Source organism: Pyxicephalus adspersus, chromosome 4 (assembly GCF_032062135.1).
Source record: "Pyxicephalus adspersus chromosome 4, UCB_Pads_2.0, whole genome shotgun sequence".
Lineage (NCBI taxonomy): Eukaryota > Metazoa > Chordata > Amphibia > Anura > Pyxicephalidae > Pyxicephalus > Pyxicephalus adspersus.
The window spans coordinates 22,005,406-22,028,069 of NC_092861.1; the positions used below are offsets into that span (position 1 = coordinate 22,005,406).

Sequence of the window (22,664 nt, forward strand, 5' to 3'; positions counted from 1 at the left end):
TTGGCTACAACTCTATTTACCTAGGGATTGTGAGTTTTTTTGCATACTTTAGCAATAATTACATTTTTTTCACAGTCAACCATATGTCACTTTATAATTCTGATCCATTACATTTGTTCACAAGTTATTTAGTTTTACAAGTAAATGATGGTCAACTCCTAGATTATTTATCAATCAGAATGCAGAGTATTCACCACTTTTAGCTTGATTGAGGTGATCACCTGATCAGTTTTTAAAGCTGTGATCACCATATTTACCAAGTGGCTTTCAGCATTATTGTTCCTATTCTGCCTATATAGTTTTGGCCACTTTAAAAGTGGAGAATGCTATAGGCTACAAAGGTGAATAAAGATGTTAATTTCAAACACCTAATCATGGCTTATCAACACTTTTGCAGTTTCTGAATGCCAGTTTAGTGTGATGGTGGTAGTTCTATTCTCCACTTTAAAACATTTATTCTCCAGAGGACAAACTTGTTCCCACTTTGATAAATCTGAAGTTTTAAAGTGCTGAACAGATTTCTAAAACAGACCTCTGTTTTTCTTTTTGATAAATTGGCCCCCAGTCTGCATTTCTTGGAAAGCAGTAGTAACATTTGTGTGGTGAATGACTATTTTTTTCTTCTCAGATGTTCTCTAGTTGCAGCAGAGAATCCATCCTGCGTACACTGATGAGTAAGGCATCCATCTGCTTCAAGGAACGCAACAACAAAGTGTGTGGAAACTCGAGAGTGGATGAGGGGGAGGACTGCGATCCAGGCCTCTTACGTCAGCACAATGATCCCTGTTGTACCTCCGACTGCAAGTTCAGGGAAAATGCCAAATGCAGGTCAGTTTATAGTGACAAGGACAATTAGGATGTCAGTAGCATTACAGATGGATTTCTAGTTGTGACGGTTTTAAAAAGCTTTCTCCTTGATAGCCCCCCTATGTACGTTCTTTCCATTCAGTACAAATATTGATACTGCTGGTAGAATTGGGGTGGGCCTATTCATACCATTGTGCCTACAAGCCAATTTTTGGATATTCTAGTGCAGTATTTGTTCAGGGAAAATGAATCTTTATAGAATCTCATATCACTAAACCCTATAAAAAAATAACCAAAATTACTAGCACAGTTTTGAAAATACCCAACACTGTGACATTCCAACATTGGACAATAATGTAGATGCACACTACTGATGGTGAGGATAAATGAAGGCTATGAATATGAGTACTTTGAGAATAATTATTGATAAAATAATATGAGAACAAGACTTTTCTGTCTTTCCTGATTTGCATGTTTATTTGAGTTAGTGACTTCGTATGGTTCAAGATGACAGGCTGGCATTCCAGTCAACCAGAAACTTTAGATGAAGGTCGACAATGACAGGTTCAGTGTTTCTTAGCTGAAAATGACTTGAACTTATTGTAGCTGTGGAGATTTCTCTTTACTTTCTGTCATTTTAAACACAACAGGAAGTAAAAAAAATGGGAAATGCCCTTTTAGATGGTTGCTGGAAAAGTGTCACCATTTATTATTTGCAAACTTTTCCTTTTCTGGTGACAACTCTCATTAACAATGGTAACCAGGACAAAAGGAGTGTACATCTCCTTTGCATGGAAACGCAGCAATAAATTGTGATTGGTGTTCTAACCTCATCACCACCCTCTAAAACAAAGAAATGTGATTTTTATATATCCTAAAGAAGGTGTTCTTCAAAAGCCTAAGTGAGTTTAAAGCCTTACTAGCACAAGTTGGATTCCAAAGCTTTAGAACCGGTTATGCCTCCTATTGTATCTGTAAACAACTTAATTCTAAACTGATTTTGTGTGTGATACAAGTGAGGACAGGGACAGGATTATTAAGGGCTACCCTAGGGGCAATGACACATATTTCTAGTTATTGAAACTTGTCATTGCTCACATATTGCTTGGTAAATCTGCATTCAATTTTTCTTTGAAGTAGTGAACTAGTCCTGTTCTGTGACTTTTCAATAGTTGAGTCACACAAAAGATTGGCGATAGGTCTGTTACATAAAATAGATTACTCTCTACTACTTGTTCAAAAGATATGCCTGCACATATGTGGCTGAAGGTGCTAAAGGCAAAGTTGATTTTCTCTGAGTCAGATCAGCAGTTTATATAGTCAAACCATACCCCTGGAATATGCATAGGACTACATATAATGATTTGCTTAGTGTAAACATCTCATATCCCAAAATAATTTTTTGTGTATGTTGTGAGATGTATAATATATTCCAAAAGAGTGGGTACGTCATAAGCAAATGAGGGGCACTTACGTGTACTGTAGGAGGGGCAGTGCAACCTCAGTAAACGTAAGTGCCCTTCATTTCGTTATGACCTTTCCACTCTATTGGAACATAATATACTTCTCAATACACACACGCACACACATATTCTTTTATTTTAATATGAGATGTTTACACTGCTACATTTTTTATGCAATTTTGCCTATTTCTATGATTGATTGTACTTTTATGATTTATGCATTTTGTTCATTACGTAGTATCTATACTGGTCTCTACAAATACCCCTGAAGAAACCCTATAGGTGAAACGTGTCAGGATTAGATACCTCCTTTACCTGATCTCCATATTAAACTAGGAGTAAAATCTATCTAGCAAGACTATGAACTTTGATCACATAGTATTTGTAAATTATGTATTTATTATTGTTTGACAAAAACGATGTATTTATTGCTGGTTTAAACCACTTGCTGTATCAGCCTGATTTAATATTATGATCATTCTATGTTCAAACTTCGCATTCACATTTGACAAACTCATTCATTGGCCCAAAAACCTCTCTATACCTCTCTACGTACAAGTTTTGTTCTAGTTTCAGTAGATGTATACTCGCTTTAGGCGGTGGCTCCAATTGAGAGAAGAGACAGCCAGGGGTTGTAGCATTTTTAGAAATGGGTCAGCAGCAGGTACTTGTAAACGGTTTAGGATAATTTGATGTATGTGTTACTGGTAAAAGAGGTCTGAGATTTGCTGTTATATGTTAGCCTTTATTCTCACTGAATAACCCTGGCATTTTTAACTTGTGATGGTACTAAACTTCTTTGACTTTTTCAGTGATCGTAACAGTCCATGTTGTAAGAATTGCCAGTTTGAAACGGCTCAGAAGAAATGCCAAGAAGCCATTAATGCCACTTGTAAAGGAGAGTCCTACTGTACAGGTACATAGCTCTTCTGGGCAGGGTCCTCTCTTCCTCCTTTGTAATGGTTTGTATCTGTCTGTCATTTGCAACCCCTTTTTGATGTGCAGTGCTGTGTAATATGTTGGTGCTATATAAATACCTTTAGTAATATAATTGATGGCAAGATAGTGTTTGTCTACTGTAGTAAGGTGACTGCCACGGGGTCCAACAACTTAAAAAAGTACCGTCGGTCTGCAAGATGGCTCACTCATCAAGCAATAGTATTTGATTAATGTAATGTACACACAGAAAAGATATTTCTAATGTGTTCCTGTAAAAACGCTCTTGCTGTTACAGTTTCTGCTCATCATAAACCAGCAAGACAGGGGGCCCACTTTTTATTTTACTTTAAAGCCCGTTTTATACATAAAGAAAATCCTGGTTTCTTATCTTTAAAATACCTATAGGTTTTTTTCCAATAATCTAGATAGACATGACAGGCCCTTTTTTTTACTTTGGCAGCTGTCATATGTATTGAAGTAGATGAACATATTGCTCAAAAAGTATATTTATGGTAAAACTTATTAAGCTACAAAGATAGTTGTTGAGTCAAGTGTTTGGCCTGCCCTTCTGCCAAGGAAAATAACTTTTTGTGTTTCTGTTATGCAGAAGGGAGAAATGATTAATGCCCAGATGCTGCTGGCACCAATCTAACTTTGATTGTTTCCCAGAGAACTGACATCTCGTTTTCTGCAGGTCTTCATAGAATGGCATTTATTCAGCTGCAAGTTACTGTCATTTTCTGTCCCTGTGTACCACATAGATAAGAGCTGTCCAACTCTAGATTTGAAGGACCACATACAGGACAGGATCATCATATAACCACCAATGATATAACTACTTCTGCCTGTTAATTACTAAAATGCATGCAGATCCTGGCCCTAGAGCAAAATATGATATAGATGTTCTCATTGCTGACCTGTGTTTAAAGGTGCAAACTCCAGGTATATCTTTTTTTTTTTTTTTTTTTATCCCTGCTTCACCATGTTGCAAATGACTGACCTGAAGCGCAAATCCCAATATGTATATTTGTCAATTCAATATCTTGTAAAATATAGTAGGGAAATGATAAGGCTCTTGCAATTCATAATAGATGAAAGTTGCTAGCCTTATTTTAGGTGGTAGCAGGTAAGGCCATAGCTTTAGCTCAAACCACCCAGCCCATGTCAACTTTAACTCCCTTATTAGGGGACATGCTGTCTGTATATTTTGCTGGATCAGCCAATCAATTTTTTTTTTAATTGTAATTTGTATTGATTTTTCAAACAAAACATAAAAATAACAGTAACATGAATATAGAAAGTTGAACCGCATAGTATGTATAAAATACATACTAAATAAAAATAGTAAGTTTAACAATAACCAAAGTAGTTGCACAAACAAATTACAGCCTTCTAGCAAAAATAATAATAATAAAATGAATGTAAAACAACATGAATCTTCTGGTTATGTGATAACAATGAACTGATATGGTTTCTCAATAATCATAAGATCAAAAACAACAAGAAAAATAAATAACAAGATATTCGTCCAAGGAGATTAATATTCTCATGCTTGGCTGTCCTTATAATCCTTTTGCCACCCTCCTTTCGTGTAGTACAAATTTAACGTTATTTACCATTGTTTTTAAGTTAACAAAATTAAAACCAATATTAATTATAGGGAAAAGGAGTTGAGATATGTTTTATCAAAATATTGGAATTTCCATCACAAAACTGTACATCTAAAGAAGAGAGCGTTATTTATTTCAGTAAGGTAATTCAAGAAAATATTAATCTATAAAAACATGTTGAAGCCAGGTAATTTCTGTGGATAACATGCATTATTAAACTAAAGTATGGCAATATCTGATTTATACACTTGTATGTTAAAGTATAAAAAGTCTAGTTCTAATTTCAGTAGTTCATGTCCGCTCTGTATTTTTCTGTCGTAGGTAACAGCAGTGAATGTCCCGCACCTGGCAGTGCACCCGATGATACAGAGTGCGTGGATTCAGGAAAATGTATCGGTGGAGAATGCCGACCTTTCTGTGAGATTGAAAAGAATCTCAAGTCATGTGCCTGCAATGGTAAGAGAGCAAAGAAATTGGGATTTTACAGTCCAAGCTATGTTGAGTATTAGTAGCTACTTTTTTTTATTTATCTTGTAGCTGTTTGTAAGTAATTATGCTTTGTGTTTTCAGAAACTGAACATTCCTGTAAAGTGTGTTGTCGGGACCACACTGGAATCTGCAGTCCGTACATAAGTGATAAGAAGCAGTACCTTTTTCTCCGTAAAGGAAAGCCATGCACTGTGGGCTTCTGTGATGGGAATGTAAGCTGTGCTCTATTCATCTTTATCAGAAGAGGGGGGGAGGCATTTGTATATTGGAATATTAACCACATACTGAGATAGGGCACTGGCTGCAAAATTCATTCACCAGGTTTTGAGACTTGTTCACAGGAGACTAAAACTGCATTCAGTTAACACATAAAATTTAACTTGTGTTGCCCTGGATTTTTCAGGCCTTAAATAGTTTTTTTACATGTTTTAATTCCATAAAAAATATACATTGCAGGTGGACACAAATGGGCTTTACAGTACCAGACAAGTTTACCTGTATTTCAGAATGAAGGAAAATGCATCTGGTGTGATTGTCCACTATGCCAGCTTTTCATGATTTTGCAGCCCAGACAAGGCGTTCTCTTTAAAATTATTCTATTGGTAATGTAAGCCTTTTAAACTGCTAGATATAATGAAAGGCGGTTATCTTGTTTATGTATTCTGTGTGCAGTTTTTGTGCTTATAGAATGGTCTGCAAAGTATGTGACAATACATGCAAGTACGCTTCCTCTATTTTAATTTTAATATTAATGGTTTGATATTTCAGTAAGTTTATTAGAGTTTGGTAATAAAGGAACAGAGAGAACAATTATTAAACAATAAAAAAAACAACATATTAAAGGAAAGGGTGAGTAGAACACAGTAGGACAATCGCTTTAAGGGACCATACAATCATGAATTTAAAGATATCCGGTACATCATGGGATACAACAAGGAACAGTTGTGTAGCATTAGACAATAAGATGCAGATGAAATATTACGACTTCTTCTTTTTCTTCTTTAGAAAATGTGTATTAATGATCATTTAAAGATATACCAGTCCTTATTCAGAATGAAAACTTTCAACTGCAAAAGCACCCGAAGATTTATTTTTGCAACCAATTATTGATATACACATACATGTTCCCATTCCAATAGAGTAACATAGCTGTGAACTGTAAGCCTAAATGTGGACGCTAAAACAACCACCATAAAATTTCCAAACTGACTAATTTAAGTGCACAATGATATTTCTCTCAACAATTTATACTATATGATCATAATTGGTATCTGCTGACATGTCCTGATAACCTAAACACATGTGGTGCAACGGGCCTCCTATTGAAACAAAAAATATCTCTTTTTCCCAAAAGCATGCTTCTTAGGCCATTTGGAGCATCTAATTCAATTTTAGACAAACAGTAACCAGGTACAGTAGAGCTAAGGTCTCTTTTCTGCAAGTCTCATCCCGGGTGAGCCGCTGCAAGGCTGGAAATATTTATTGTAATGATTCTTACAGTTTCTCTACACTACAAGATGTTTATTGATTCATATATGTATTATTATATAATGCTTTGTAATACATTAGTGTATGAAGTGTCCGCTTGTATTGTATGTAGGAAGAAAACTATACACAACCATTGCTGTACCAATGTATATTTTATGTGCCTTTCTTATATAGGGTAAGTGTGAAAAACAGGTCCAAGATGTGATCGAGAGAATCTGGGATTTTATTGACAAGCTTAGCATCAACATGTTGGGTAAGTTTGTACCTTTATTATATTTTTTTATGTTGGAAAAGCGAGCGGTGCAGCCTCAATGCAGAGGATTACAGGGGGTAATATCAAGACACATTCAGTTTATACAGGTAGTCCCTGAATTAAGGACATCCAACATACGGATACCTCCTAGACACGACAGGGGCTTCCCTGCTCCCTGGTGTGTAGGACGAAGGCTTGATGGGGGGAGGGAGTGGTTTGCATGACTTGCAGAAGAAATCTTTTGCTAAACACAGCTGGGGTTGTGGGTGATCTTAAGGGTGGAGCTGATCTGTAACATCTTGTTTCTCTTTAATGACCAAGACAAACTCTGCAGCTGTTTCTTTTTGCATATCAAAGCACAGCTTGCTCTAGAAGTTAATGAATGTTTCTGCTTCATAAAGTTTTTTTTTTTTTTTTTGCTTTGATCCTGATTAACCTACAGTGAGGATTTTATACAGTAACTGACATCATGCTGCCTAATAATATGTTAGGACAAACATCTGTCCTAATTTGATAAAATAATGTACCTCTTCCGACTTACATACAAATTCAACTTAAGAAAAAAATATACAGTCCCTATCTTGTATGTAACCCGAGGACTACCAGTACTAATAAAAAAAAATAGAAAATTATCTTTAACAAAGAATTGGCTTTTTAATTAATTGTCTGGAGTTCACCTTTAAAATCCAAATTGGCCCCAAGAGCACAAAGTTTAGTCTGGGCTTGTTCCCCTAAGTATTGTTACCTTATGGAGAAGCTTCCCCAACAGCATCCATTGATAACTGAGGTACTACTTAGGATGGAATTGGGTTTTGAATGAACTGTTTCATTTTATGTAGATTTATATTGTTCTCCTTTCTGATTAGGTAATTGTTGTTTTTTTAGGCAAGTTCCTGGCTGATAACATTGTAGGTTCAGTCATTGTTTTCTCTCTGGTCTTCTGGATCCCTCTCAGTATACTGGTCCACTGTGTGGTAAGTAGCTGTGTGTTATACTGAACATTATGAAATATTATTACTCAGCAGTTTGAAACCAACAATTCCCCAGTAATTTAACAATTTGGCTACATCAATCCTGATAATTCCTTGTACTGTGGCAACATTTTTGGGTCTAAACCAGGGTTTTTAGCCCTTTTTAATATGGGGGAACCTTTGACATAACTTTCAGGTCTTCAAGGAAACCCTGTTAAAATTATTACATTCACAGCTCACAGTATATTGACCTAGTGATCATTAGTAAGAATGCTGCTTACATTGCTGCCCAGTGGAAAGGCTGCCACCCTTAGATAGCCAAAAAGATCATCGATGCCATTGGTAACTGACCTAATAAACTGCTTGAGGACCCTGGTTGAGAAATACTGATCTAAACACATCAAACCCATTCCTGTAACTAACCTGCATTTCTTAAATTACATCTTTGTTGTTGAATTTAAAATTTGCTATTTTGGTCTAATACAGTTACAAAGAAGCAGCTGTTTTTCTACTTTTGTGATTAGCTTATTTTTTTCCCATAGTTATTTCATTCTATACTTAAAGATTACTGAATTCTGAGGTGACTGGTATTGTTTATGTACATTCCTTCTCACAGTGACAGTGATGGGAGGGGGGATACTTACCTTTAATGGAGGGAAAGAGAGGTAAACAACGCAATAACCACCAATGTGGGGGGTGTGGAGTTGGTTTAAAAAACAAACATTTGCACCAGTGTGGGAAGGAAGGGGAGGGGGTGGCAGTCATTTAGCTTTTACTATCACCATTGTAGGAAGTGGGGGGTCATATTACTTCTTTTAACACCATTGGGAGGGGGGGTCATAGTACTGTTGGTACTTACTGTTGGTAGTTACTGTTGCGGTCATATTCTTGGCAGAACTAATTATCCAGTGTGCACACATCCCTGATAGCAGGAAACAATAGTGATTGCCCAGGAAAATTTATTACAGTTCTTCCTTCTCCATTTCCCTGCACACAAACCGACAGATAATTTCTGTAAAAGCATTTAGGATATCATTTAATGTTTAGTGTTTAGGAAGCCCACCGGCGAAACGTGTTACGATTGAGACAATCACCATCCTGTTTTCTTCAGTACCTATATTTAGGCGGCTTTTGTCTAGCACCAAAGGCATTTCCCCTTGTCAGTTTCTAGGGGGAAGCCTTCTTTACCATATGTACTCACTATTGAATTATACTTATTGTATACTCACCTACTTATTGGCATTCTTTTTTCATCCTTTCCATTTATGTTCCGTGAGATGTTTGTGAACGTTTGAGGAGAGAAGTGAACGTGTAAGGAGTTTGTGGTTGGGTATTATATCTCTAAACTTTGGGTTCAGGAGCAACAAACGTGAAAAATGGTTTTGCTTGACAAACTGCTACAAACACAGGGCAACAAAGCTAAGATCAGTAATAGAAAGGTCTAATATAGGCAGCAGGATGCGCTTTTTTTTTTTTTTTTTTTTTTTTTTAACATACATTAATTTTTTTTATTTATGTGATGTTTACCATTGTTTTCATGTTTTACCAGGATAAGAAACTGGACAAACAGTATGAAGAAAATGCCAAATCTTTATTCTTGCCAAGTGTAAGTGTAATGCCTGCAATGGGTTAAAATATTTGGAACCTTGATAAAACCCTGACTACATAGTGTGTATTTCTTACTATGCATGGGGTGTTCCCAAACCACATCTCCTATTTAAACAAAAAATACCCCATGAACCATACATAAGACCTTGTGTCCCAGCCTAATACAGAACTGATTTCCCCAAAACAGTCCTATCACTTTAATGCTTTAATGCTCATCAAAATTTTTTTTATTTCATTGCCATATGTAAGACTATGTACACACGTTAGATTTTTATTGTTGGAAAGGATCTTTTGTGATCGTTTCCAACGACAAAAGACTGAACGATGCATGAATAAGCACTGTATATACAGCGCTGTCTGCTCTATGGAGAGGGGAGGGGGGAGAACGACAAGCGGCATCTCTCCCTTTCACTTCCATTGCGGTCGTTCGTGGATCAGCCAAGACAGATCTATGGACGGTGTCAGACGGCCACTGTACACACACCAGGTTCTCCTGCGATACCAGCCCTGTGGCAATAATCAGACGAGAATCCTCTGATGTGTATACGTAGCCTTGGATTATTAGAAAATATGTTGTGTAATAGAAAATATCACCGCTGCTCATACCAGTCCCCAGATCATGTTAGGAATCTTTATTTCCATCATTAAATGCTATCGTTATATAAATAGTTCATGAAATTTAGCAACATTATGTAATTTAAATATAGCTATATCTTCCGAAATATTATTATCGTTTATTGGTATTGGATGATTCTCCCACTGGATTTTTATATCTTTTGTTCCAGTGTTCTTTGTTGCATTCCTGGATAAAGCAGAGTAGGACTATAGTCTAGTTTAGAGCAGATATGTAACTATTTAAATGTCCAGAGCAATGGGAAAAACACTCTAGAAGTCTCCGGCATCTGCCAAAGTTGGAGATATCAGGTTTGGTCAGACAAACCTACATGTGGGACACTACACTACCTATATATATATATGTAGGGGGTCATGTTATTTTTGAGTGACATTTACATTTTAGAGTAGCTAAGGAACAGAACCTCTGACAGATTGTTTCTGCTTAGTAGGTTCATCTCTCATGGTTACCATTGTCATTTGGACAGAAATTGACAGAAAATCGCAAATTTTAAAGTTGTAATCTGAATAAGAGTTTAGGGGAACTCTTCCAATGGTGACAACTGTCTAACATGAAAGTTCCTTTCACCTATGAATTAGGTTATAAGGTATAGGTTATAGGATTTCCTCCTTTTGCGTCTCTGAGACAAAAAAATGAATACAACAATGACCACAAAAAATAAACTGACAGAGGTTATGATCTTTTTCTACTTGATTCAAAATTAATACTAACCAAAAAAAAAAGTTTTGGGTATACATTTAAACGTAATTACTTTGAGCTATGTAGGGCAGACGCCTCTCTACATACAGTATCATATTTTGTTTTTATCTTTATTTAAATGTGCAGGGTGTTGGCTATGAATTATCCATCTTGGGTTGGGCTGGCTATTAAGGCCCGTTACTCACCCAGTGACATGACCTGTCCGATAATTGATGAAATGGGATGCTGGGGGATCGTGTGGTGCTGGCCAGATTATCTGTAATACTGCAGCAGCATGCAATGTGTTGGGGCATTCTTCTTGTCATACGGTAGACACGTTCTGCTCAGCCCTGTATGTTTGCCTGTTGTGAGTCAATAGACATGCCATTTCACTAGTCGCTATGTAAAACGGAGCTCTTCCTTAGTAGAAACTAGTAATGAGCAGCTCATCAAAAAAATGGTGTAATACTACACAGTCGACCTCACCTTCCTATATCCGAGGTACACTGTGACTTCTATAGAGTTTCATCTGCTCTGTATGAGAAAATAAATACAGATTTATCTGGGGAACCTGTAAAATTCATGAAGCATCAAATCTTCCAGCAGTATGCATCATATGGCTTTTTCAGTAATCAAATGCAAATCTCCACAGACATGGCTGAAACATTTTTGGTTTTCTTTCTGACAGAATGTGGAAATGCTCAGCAGTCTGGACTCGGCTCCTGTACGAATTGTAAAGCCTTTCCCTTCTGCCCAGACCAGTAGCCGATTCCAGTCCCTACAGCAAACGCCAGCTGCGCCAAGTTCTGCCTCTGCCAAAGGAGACCACCAAAGAATGGACACAATCCAGGAGGATCCCAGCACTGACTCGCACCTTGATGACCAGTTTGATGACGATCCCTTTCCCACTAGTGGCTCTCCTGCCAAGTCCTTTGAGGATCTCACTGACCATCCAGTCACCCGGAGTGAAAAAGCTTCATCGTTCAAGCTTCAGCGTCAAGGACGTGTGGATAGCAAGGAGACCGCATGCTGATATGTCAGAGTGCACTGAAACATTGACAATCATTTCATGAGTAAACATAGACAATCTGTATTACCAGGAGCCACAAACTATGACAATCTAGTCCAAAAACTGCACTGATTCCTGATATTGTAAATAGTTAATGTTTTCTGAAGAATAGGGGCCAGATATAAAAAGCTGTGAATGGCGATTTTCCCACTGACATTTACTGCTGGTAAATCAATCACTTTTAAAACACATTCACCTGGAAGATTCACCTACAGTAAATGTTTGCCAAACTTTAGATTCACTGCTTTTTTAAATATGCCCCAAGTTTTTTGTTTTGTACGCTTTAACACACAATTTAAAGGGAAACTATTCTTAGATGTTCTAAAATTCTATTTATGATAAAACACAGCCATAGCTAAGATTTTAAGTGTTAGGACAGATAGGAATTATAGAAAGGTTTATATTTATATGGTTTTATTCTTGAAATAAAAACCTCCATGGTATGGTCAACTAGCTCTCTTCACCGTCACATGGGGCGGATGTTTGTGTAGTTAGTTCTATTTCTAGAACTAAAGCTGGGCATTTGTTAGGAGGTTCAGATGTTCTAAACTTAAACTTGATTTCCTGTGGAGCAAGCCAGCTCTTGACATCAGTTGGTGGATATCAGGTAACAAGGCCTGAGAAGAGTTCTACCATTAGCAGAAAATGATTTTGACCAATGATATCCAATTCTGCGGCTTCATTGCCCGGTTCAGCCTATAGTACCCCGTATAATATACCAACCGTTTTTGCATTACTCTTGCACCATATGACTACTATGCACAGTGTATACTATTTCACCCCACTGAATCTTTAAAAGTCACAGAAAAAAAGGACATTGGCCACGGCTGAGCTTGCAGAAATGTCCTATGCTCAATGGCCTTTTATGCTGTTGCAGTACAGGAGTGCAATCACACCCTTTTAATGACTGAATTAGTGACACATTAACGCACCTTTGCACTAGAAATTATTTTAATTCTCCATTCTTAATCCATATCTGGTGCTTTGCTTGCTCCTGTGTTTCCCCTGTGCTGCATCCATTTGAAAGGGCTGGGACAGGGCCCTAGCTTCTGACCTGAGCTGGCCCTTGTGCCAGAGCCAGCTTTATGCTTGCTGTAGGCTGTGTCTGGTCCCTCTGCAGCATCTACATCATGGCCGACTGCAGTTTAAATGGCTACTCTGTTGCCTTTTTTCAAGTTTACAAATATTAGTTATTTATATAGTTAAACATAAAGGGATAATTCTTGCTCGGTCATATACTGATAAAATTATTTTAAGTGCAGCTATCACCCAATGCAGGAATTTCAGCCTTCTAGGTTACACGAGCTACAGGTCATCATATGATTGGTAAATGTGAATTCTAAGGTACCGTGCCCTCTGCCTGTAAAGTGGACCAGCACCATAAATCAATAGAAGGAAACTAAACAACTGACCAAAGGCTTCAGACATCTCTGCAAAGTGGTTCATTTACTGTTATGTGATATTAAATTTGTAATATTATACTTTAAGTGCCAAAATGTCAGTCCTGAAGTAATCCATATTTTGTGTATTTTTTGGGTGTACTTACCGCCTGCATTATTTTATCATTTGTCATTCTCTGTAAATATCCTGGTTTCCCATTTCTTTTTATTGTTTACCGCAGTATTTACACAATTCTGTTAAAGTTAACTGTTTTATGGCAGATTGTCAGCAACATACTTGAAATTTTACCTAATTGCACCCTCAGAAATTGTCATGGTGGTACAGATCAGAGAACTGCTAGGTACAGTGTATATGTTTGTATAAAAAAAAGTGTCCTCCAGTTCTTGTGTAAGACAATCGGAGATCCCCTGGACATGTAATGTCAACATTCCTACTGTGACCACACAGTGATTTTGTTGTAATAAAGTCAGATTGATGAACAAGTACTATGACAGGGGTGATGGAAGTAAGCCAACATATTGTAATACACAGCCCTGGCTGCATGATGGAAACCCATTCAAAGAAAACCTGTGGGCGAAAATATGTTTATTAGTATGCAGACCTGGGACAAGTGTGCATGTATAATAAATCCGAGTAGCTGCACTGGAGCTGAGAATAGTGTTAAATAGGATCTAGCACTAGAACAGATTTTCGATCTGGTGTTTTTGTTCAGTCATCATCAGTACTGGGAGACAACTCCTGCTGCCTGGTTTTTTTTTTTTGTTTTTTTTTTTAGATGGGGCTAACCAATTCTGACATCAATCAATTTTTGTTGCACCCCCACAGCTGTGACCTGCTGTTAAAGTATAGTCTTAATGCTGATCACTGGAGCAAACAGTAAATGATCGTGCGACTGCCACCATTCATTCTAGGCAAGCTCAAGACAAACATCTGTCCTAATTGCATTTATGAAAATAATATACCTGTTCTGACTTACATAGAAATTCAACTTAACTTCTATGTAACCTGGGGACTACCTGTAATGTAGTCGTCATGCAAAGTTATGTTAAGGTCCACCTTAATCTAAATGAGTTAGTAGTTACTGAAGACACTGCCACCTGTTCTTCCTGGAAAAAGTCCAGAGTCTGCTAGTAGCCTACCCTACCAGCCTGGCATATACTCACTGAAACACATTTCCTGCTGCAGTCCACCTTAAGAGCTTGCCTAGAATGAATGGTGGCCATCACCCAATCTTTATAGCACAAGCCCTGCACCATTAGAGCAACGGAGCACAAGAATAACCTAAGGCGAACAATGCTGGCAACAAAAGGTGGTCAGCAATGGCACCTATAAATATTCTGCTCCAGTTTCCTATGTATCTTTAGTCAATTCTGTGGAAATATATTTTAAGGAAGCAAAAATTTCAAACCTTATTGAGTAAAAGAAAGTTTCTGTTGCAACTGCAGTATTTTTTTTATATTACAGAATAAATTGAATTTGTCAAAAATCTTACTCCTTTTTTAAATCAATGTGCAGCAACAGGATTGAAAATTGTAATAGCACCAATAATTAGACATTCTGGAAGTATGAGGGGTTCATCCTACAGTTTTGTTGTCTAGTCCAAGTAGGCAGCTGTAGAACTCAATGGTTTAGGACTTTTGGTGTTTCTTAATAGACAAGAAACTAATTTAACTTTATTCTTTTGTATCGCTTCCCTTTGATTTTCATCAGTAGTGCAAATATAATTCTACAGGATAAAACATGTTCAAAGAGTAAAAGTTATAAAGTAATCCCCCACTCAAAACGTAGGAGTAAAACACAACTGAAGCTTGATCCCATTGTGGCCCTTGCCGTGTCAGACTTCCAACCAGGAATATTGCTGTCTTTGGCTCCAAATGGGCTCTAATTACTTGTGATGAGGTCAAGTGGTATACAAACATCAAATCTCTCACCAAGGTACAGCCTAGTAAAGTTCCTCTATCATTCTCCCTTTTGGTGCAACAATTTCCCCAAATAATAAATATATACTGTCTAGGAGACCTGCAGACACTGCCAGGTGTGGTTAGTAAAGCACAGGTTAGAAAGCTTTACCAATCCGTGCCATTTTCCCAATAAATCTGGTGCATCAGGTGTTGAACTATATCTCCCCCACCAAAACTTACACAAATCACCTAAAGGTATTGTTTGTGTTTAAAGAGGAACTGCTCAGCTCAGATGGATTGTGTCCTACTGACTTCAAATGTCTATGAACAACTCAAAGCAAATCTAAACCTTAACTAAATGTCAGTCAGGCATCATAAACAACCGCCATATTTTTATACTTTACAAAAAATGTAATTTTAACTTTTTCTTACATCTCAGTGCTGCTGTTCTCTAGGCATGTTTCCCCTCACTTCCTTTCTACTTCTATACAATCCCCATCTTTGCTTTAGTCTAAATTATAAAAGGAGACAATACTTCTGCATTGTGTATGGACACAATACCTTGTTGTCTCCAGGAGTGTAACAAAGCAGGAGCATCTTTAACGACTTAATAAAAAGTTAAATGTAATACACAATAATGTTACAGCTTGAGACAAGATCTTAAACAACCGGACCAGAGGTGGCAGTGGGGAAGAATACTGAGGATTTATATTGCTGAATCTAAGTAAAATATAAAAAGAAAATTATATTCTTGGGGGTGGGAGTCAACCTGAACTTCTGCAAAACAATCATAAAGTGCTAAATCAATTATCTTCAGTATAACCCAGTACAGAAAGTTTTGATTCCAACAAGCGTATATATTGCTGCTATATTGATTGAAGTAAATTTGCTTCTCAAAGCGGATTTTGGATTTTTCTTTGCAGTGCCTCCAGTAAAGATTGTATATTACATGGGTCATGTCCAGTGGGAGATGCTGGATAATGTGACCATGGCAAGACTTGGTAAGATAGATGGCACCAGTTCGGTAAGTGGGGCACTGGGTGCAGAATTCCTGAATCTCACAGTGCTGGCATAGCGTCAGGTTAGTTGTTCTTCTCTTACTTCTCTGTTATGTTTGGGAACAGAGAAGCCTCAGGGTTTTTATTGTCCACATCCATCCAGTAAGGTAAAATGAAGGGTAAAGTAAGGGTAAAAGAACCCAACTTCTTCTCTAAGATTGGCCACAGTTTGGATTCCAGAAACTCGTTACCTTTGTCGGATAAGTGAAGTCCATCTGACAGATACACGGTATAATCCTAAGAATACAGAGAATGAAACATCAGTAAACATTGCAATACTTAAAATACAACATAAAGAGTATCTAAACCAAGGAAGAAAAAAAATATTCCTTACCTGACCCCCATCTTGCATTAAGGTCCACAAATCCAGAACCTCAGTGCCGCAATCTTGGCCAACGCGAATGCAGGCTTTGGCATACTCTCCGGCTATGGCGTTCAGGCGATTCAGTTTATATCCTGGATGATGATAGCAAAGATTAGCCAGGACACATTCACACAGGATACCCTTGTACCAGACGGTATCAGAGTATAAAAAAACAAAATGAAAAGCCCAATGAAGAGGTCTATCCTCAACACACTAATATCTGCCACAATGTGCATAATGTGTTTATTGTATTATTACCAAATCTAAAAAGCAAGGGTTGTATAACTATACTCTCCCCAAATCCAATGTTTATACCAAACAACCTGGACTGAATACCTTAGGATAATTTTATTCTTCAGTTTAGATTATACCATACTATCAGAACAATAAAAACTATTATAGTGATAGTGTGCTGATGATATCTTAATGTTGAAAAGCAAAACAAGTAGACCAATGCAATAAAAAGTACCGACACCAAACCTGTGCCAAAACATCTGCACCCATTTCTTACAATCCAACTACAAGACACCAAAATACTTTACCCATTGTGAACTTTCATCAAAGTACACAGGGAGCATGTAGTATGTTCTGTCATTCCTTCCCATTGTAGTTTCCTCCTAAACCTTTGTTTTTGAATTGAACACTTTGTTTCAGGTACAGTATGAACCCTTAGTTTATCCCAATCAGCTCTGAATTACACCATATCCCCCTAACCATTTTTCTGCAGCATTTTTTTTTAATTTATTGTCTAATTAATCAATTTTATTCAAACTCTTATGTCAAAGGCTTGTCATGATATAGAAGCCTGAATAATACTGAACTGGACTTTATACATTCTGTTTTTGGTGCATTTCCTTGCACACTCCAGTAAAGAACCGACCTTTGTCCATCAGTCCCCGGAGAGCTGCTTAAGGAAAATCATTCCTTCTACACCTCTAAGGATCAGACTGCAACATGTACTACTTTAAGTGCATTTGCCCAAATAACAAATAGGATCAATAAAAAAAAGCACATTTTTGAATTCATCCCTTTTGCCCCCCTAGGATAGGAAGTGTGTTCCTGGCAGGATTAGGGAGTGAGAAAAAAGGCCAATAAAAAAACTAATGCACCAGCCATAGATAAGGACTAGAAAGCTGCAACCTAATACACTTTAGCTCTGGGGTCTATATACACTTTATTGATTTTAGAAAATTTTTATTTAAGTTGTATGATCCCACTAACACCATTGAAATGATAGCTTTTATGTACAATATAAAATCATTTCATACCTTTAATAAAACACTGCTTTTCCCAGGATGGCTCATGAAGGGGTGGTGGGGTGATCAGGATGATTCTGTCAGGTGCGATGTCCACAGACTGCAGATATTTGATCATAGACCTCAGATTATCTGCATACTCATCCAGGGGAACGTGCTGCTGAGGATTCTCCTCTATGGAAGGACAGAGTATAGTGATAATTATATATATTGTCCTTCAGCTGCCAAGCTTTCATCCAACCTGGGGGTCCTATAAATATCAGTAGAGGACACTGGCATTGCAGAATATCTATAGATGGGGTAAATAGTGCAATCAATGATCTGGAGCTGGATCTGTTCTATATTATAGCCACACAGCACAACCACATACCTGGCAGGGCAAGATATCTACTTTTCCATTGCTGCAGTTAAGGTGTGACTGGGTAGTGAAGGAGAAGCAGCAGACTGGTGGGTTTGTCTCTCTATCCTCTATCATCCTATCAGCTTGTGCCTTGTTACCACTTGGGCATTGAGGAACAACAGAGGGGCTCCTTGTGCTTCTCCTCCTTCTCCTAGTCTGCGCTCTGCCATAGATGTTCATAGATGACCTGTTCTAAAAAATCCTATTTGACTGGTTGTCATGCTGATCCAGTATCTTCAGTACTTTCCACGCTCTGGCTTTGCATTGACTGTGTACAGCACGCTTATGTATGGCTAAAATACTGCTAGGAGCCCAGCAACTAGCATTTATCTGAAGGAAGTCAACATTGGCAGCATTCAAATCTGTCTCAAGTTCAGGGTACAGAATATTGATTAAGATCATCTGCAGAACAAAAAAGTTAGTTTGCTTTACCTTTCAGGGCGCTGTCATTAGCACCAAAGAAAATGGTGACTGCGGCAGTGGTTTCAGAACCAGAAGATTTAGTGATCAGCTTTGGAAGAATAAGCTTAGCCCATCTGGTGTTGTAGCCAGACAGACCGCGGTTGAGGACATCAAACCTCCTGTGAAGGGAAAAGAAAGTTTCAGTATGATTAGTTGTAATGTTATGTTAGTCAAAAGGTTGTCTCATGCCAATATGCAAACTAGCTTGTTATTCAATGAATCAACCTATATGTTTGTGCTCCTCCCACACGGAGCCAGGAGGATCTATACCAAACCTGTGCCCATGCCCATCAAGAAGAATTATACTATGTCTGCCCCTGCACTTGTCAGCAGGATCTATACTGAGTGCCCGTCCTCATAAGGAGGATCTATGCAGTGTCTGTGCCCATATCAGTCAGAAAGATCTATACCATATCTGCACCTACATTCATATCCATAAAATCGTGGGTGTTCAACTCCAGTCCTCCAGGGCAAGATTTTGAGATTATATCTATATGAAAAACATCATTTTCTGACTGTAATCTTGGTCTTGGAGGACTGGAGTTGAAGAACCCTGCATGGAGAAAATACACGTTCACTTTAAACTCATCTCGCCTTTTTAGTTGTACATGCTCCTGTACTGAATTTGCTTTGCAATTTTACTGCTCACCAATGTCCATCAGAATCTGCAGCAAGTCATATAAAACTTCCCTATTTCCTGACAGAGAGAGGTCCAGCATCTTCCAGGGACTTCCTCCCCATCTTTACTCATGTCTATTACTAATATTGATGTAATGAAAATTATTATATTTTATTAGCATGTTAATTGGGGCCTGGGAGGAAAAAAAAAAAACAGGGAATGCAAAATCTAATCAGAATATACATTGGCGTCAAACTTTATAGATAAAAGTATGATAAAAGTCATAGAGGCTCCAACTCACCTTACAAGTTTATTAGCCAGGGTGGCTCCCCATCCATTCGCTTCAAAAGCAAACTAGATCAGAAGAGAAATTCATCTTTATAAATAGATATTACAGCTGCTGTCTGATACTAATAAAAACAAATATATATAAATATATAGAGAGATATATACACACATACAAGGATTACTATATAAATATAAGAAAAGAACTTCGTGTACATTTCTTTATCCTACAGATCACATATTAGAAAGGAAAAGCTGTCTGCTGGCCAGTAAGAGTCATTCTAACATGCTGAACCATGACAATAAAACGCTTTGTTTGCTGAAGCAAAACAATCCTGTGTCAGTTCAGAGGGGATTTCATTGCAGGGAGTTTAACAAAGTGCACACCAGATACCAGATCCAGGATATCCAAACTATGTCCTCAGTCCGGAGGAAGTGGCAGAGCTAATTTGCAGAATCTGCTTTCTATAATCATATGATCAGTCTAATGTTCCAAAAAGCAGTAAGCCAACCACAATGGTAGGAAATGACAATTCTGAAGATATTCTGTACACAGACAGTAATACAAAAAATCTATAATGAACAAAATGTATAAACAGAAGTCATAGAGCTGAAAAATGAAGGTTAAAAATGGTATATTATTCTGTTTTCTCCCCAAAATTTTTTAAGCTGGGTGGGAAGAAGCTGTAGGCGGGTGGCAGCCCCTGTATTATGACCAAACTTTTCAGTAACCACCCAAAAACAGCAAGGTGAATACTGAAAAGTGCCGGGTGGTGCGCCCAGCTAAAAGGGACTGGGGAGAACATGGATCTTGATGCTTGACCTTGGCATCCCTAAATGGCAAAGTGTGTATCGCTACAATTTTTTAAAAAAAATATGCATCTCTGCAATAATAAAACTGAAATATTTGTCCCTTAAAAATAAAGGCTCCTATGTGCCAATAATGATGATTCAACTGAACTGAACTGAACTGAAATTGCAGAGTTTTCCTCGGGTACAGAAATCCTCTTTCAGCTCTTCTTTGCAGCATAAAATGCAGTTGCCTAAATTCCCAAAGAACTGTGTAGAGAAATAGCTCCTGAGAGATGTAGTCCTGGGGGTATGCCTAGGCCAAAAAGAACTGACCTGATCTGTCCTGGCAAGAAATAAAAGGTGCAACTGAAACAAGGTAAAAGAAATAATAAATGCTGCAGCATGCTCCAATGGGGGAGGCTTGGGGATACTTGAAGACAAGATTACCAAATCATGAATCACAATTCCATTGCCTGTGACTGGATCTTTTTGGTGTACTTTTTTTGTTGAAGGTGACCTTTATGTTCACATTATTTTATATAATATGCTATGCCCAGATTTGTGATAGCTTTATGGTATTTGTGAACATTACAAGAAGTAATGAGATTACCTGAGTGATTGAATCTCCGAACAGAAGGATTCGAGGCCAGGAAATCATGTCAGTGGATCTAAAACACAGATTATCCATGAATGTAGAAACTACGAGATACTCAGACATTTATCACTTTATATTTGTACGCAACTAGAAAGTCCTTCCACCCTGATCAGTGTTTGGGGTCCATGGCCATCATCACCATAATGTAGGCACCAAGTGGAGTCACATTAGGACAGTTTTGGGGCCCCATCTCCAATCACTAACAGGAGTTGTAGGTAAAACAATGACACAACATACATTGAAAAAGGTCTGCAGAACCCCCAATGCCTCTTCAATATTCCTTTGGACTGGAATGGTCCTAAAATGCTCCATCATAATGGAGGCACCAAATACCGAGTCACATTGGAAGCAGTTATAATGCCCTGCAAATGAATGTAATCCTGTAAGTGCAATGTTCTCGACATGCTCAGTCACACAATGGAGGCCACAAATTGAGTCATATTTAGATGTATTTATGGTGCTCTGACCCTGGTTTATCATTACTAGCAAGACATTGTGTTAAAAGCTGGCCCTGCCTCTATTGTTCCTATTGTCCTCCCATCACAGTCATGATTTGCCCTACTATTAGGAGCCAGAAGGTCTCAGGGCCATTCTCTGGACACCCAAACTTGCAGTTTCTCTATTGGTACTTACTGGATTTGCAGCAATTTGAAGCACACAATATACACAGAAAATGATCTGCAAGTAATCCCCCCCAATCCCAGAGCAAAATCTTTCAGAGTGCAATGTTCATAAACTGCTCTATCACATAGCGATCAGGATAAAAAGCTTGTTCACTGTGATACTTTTAGAAGAGAGAGAAGTTCAGGGCCATTTTCTGGACATCCATACTTTCCTTACCTCCAACCACTACTTGATGCAGTTTTGGTGCAACTCCTGAGGTTGGATGGAAACCAACTGCCCTACAATAGCTAAATGGGCCACATGCAATCATACAAAGGAAATATGGAGTCATTGCTCATCTTTCCTTCTGACAATATTAGTTCCTTGGCTGTTTCTGGCTTCAGAACTTTCTGATGTCCTGAACAAAAATGTACTACGTTAGGTCCAGGCTGCTCATGTGAATTCCAAGCCAGCATCAGCAGAGCAATATGTTGTGGCAGGAGGATGTAGTCAGCAAAGTGACCCAGGGTACCAATTTTATGGACACCCATTCAACCCCTGCACAAGTATACAGACACATTTACTATACAGGTAGTCCCCAGGTTACATATGAGATAGGGACTGTAGGTTTGTTCTTAAGTTGAATTTGTATGTAAGTCAGAACAGGTACATTATTTTATTAAATCCAATTAGGACAGATGTTTGTCTCAACATATTATTAGGCAGCGTGGTGTCAGTTACTGTATCCTGTATCCTTCCTGTAATCCTTACTGTGAGTTAATCACAAACAAACCAAAAAAAACTTTATGGAACCTAGACATTCATTAACTTCTGGAGCAAGCTGTGCTTTGATATGCAA

At 37.9% G+C, this 22,664-nt stretch overlaps 2 protein-coding genes across 3 annotated transcripts in view; one reads left to right on the forward strand and one right to left on the reverse strand.

The window, feature by feature from the left end:
• The window catches only part of ADAM17 (ADAM metallopeptidase domain 17), a 50,921-nt gene extending 37,029 nt beyond the window's left edge, over nt 1-13,892 (forward strand). For both annotated transcript variants that reach the window (XM_072407544.1, XM_072407545.1), the window contains 8 exons: nt 629-828; nt 3,083-3,186; nt 5,141-5,275; nt 5,390-5,520; nt 6,971-7,049; nt 7,935-8,023; nt 9,570-9,626; nt 11,629-13,892. In XM_072407544.1, the coding sequence (XP_072263645.1) occupies nt 629-828; nt 3,083-3,186; nt 5,141-5,275; nt 5,390-5,520; nt 6,971-7,049; nt 7,935-8,023; nt 9,570-9,626; nt 11,629-11,973 (1,140 nt within the window). In that variant the 3' untranslated portion in view covers nt 11,974-13,892. The remainder of the gene's footprint in view (nt 1-628; nt 829-3,082; nt 3,187-5,140; nt 5,276-5,389; nt 5,521-6,970; nt 7,050-7,934; nt 8,024-9,569; nt 9,627-11,628) is intronic.
• Nucleotides 13,893-15,909: 2,017 nt separating this feature from the next.
• IAH1 (isoamyl acetate hydrolyzing esterase 1 (putative)) lies at nt 15,910-21,215 on the reverse strand. Its single transcript, XM_072407546.1, has 6 exons — nt 21,158-21,215; nt 19,772-19,824; nt 18,822-18,970; nt 18,002-18,163; nt 16,704-16,825; nt 15,910-16,606 (listed from the first exon to the last, which is right to left on the reverse strand). Exons 1-6 carry the CDS (start codon nt 21,203-21,205, stop codon nt 16,409-16,411), a joined length of 732 nt encoding a protein of 243 aa, XP_072263647.1. The 5' UTR covers nt 21,206-21,215; the 3' UTR covers nt 15,910-16,408.
• Nucleotides 21,216-22,664: the final 1,449 nt, after the last annotated feature.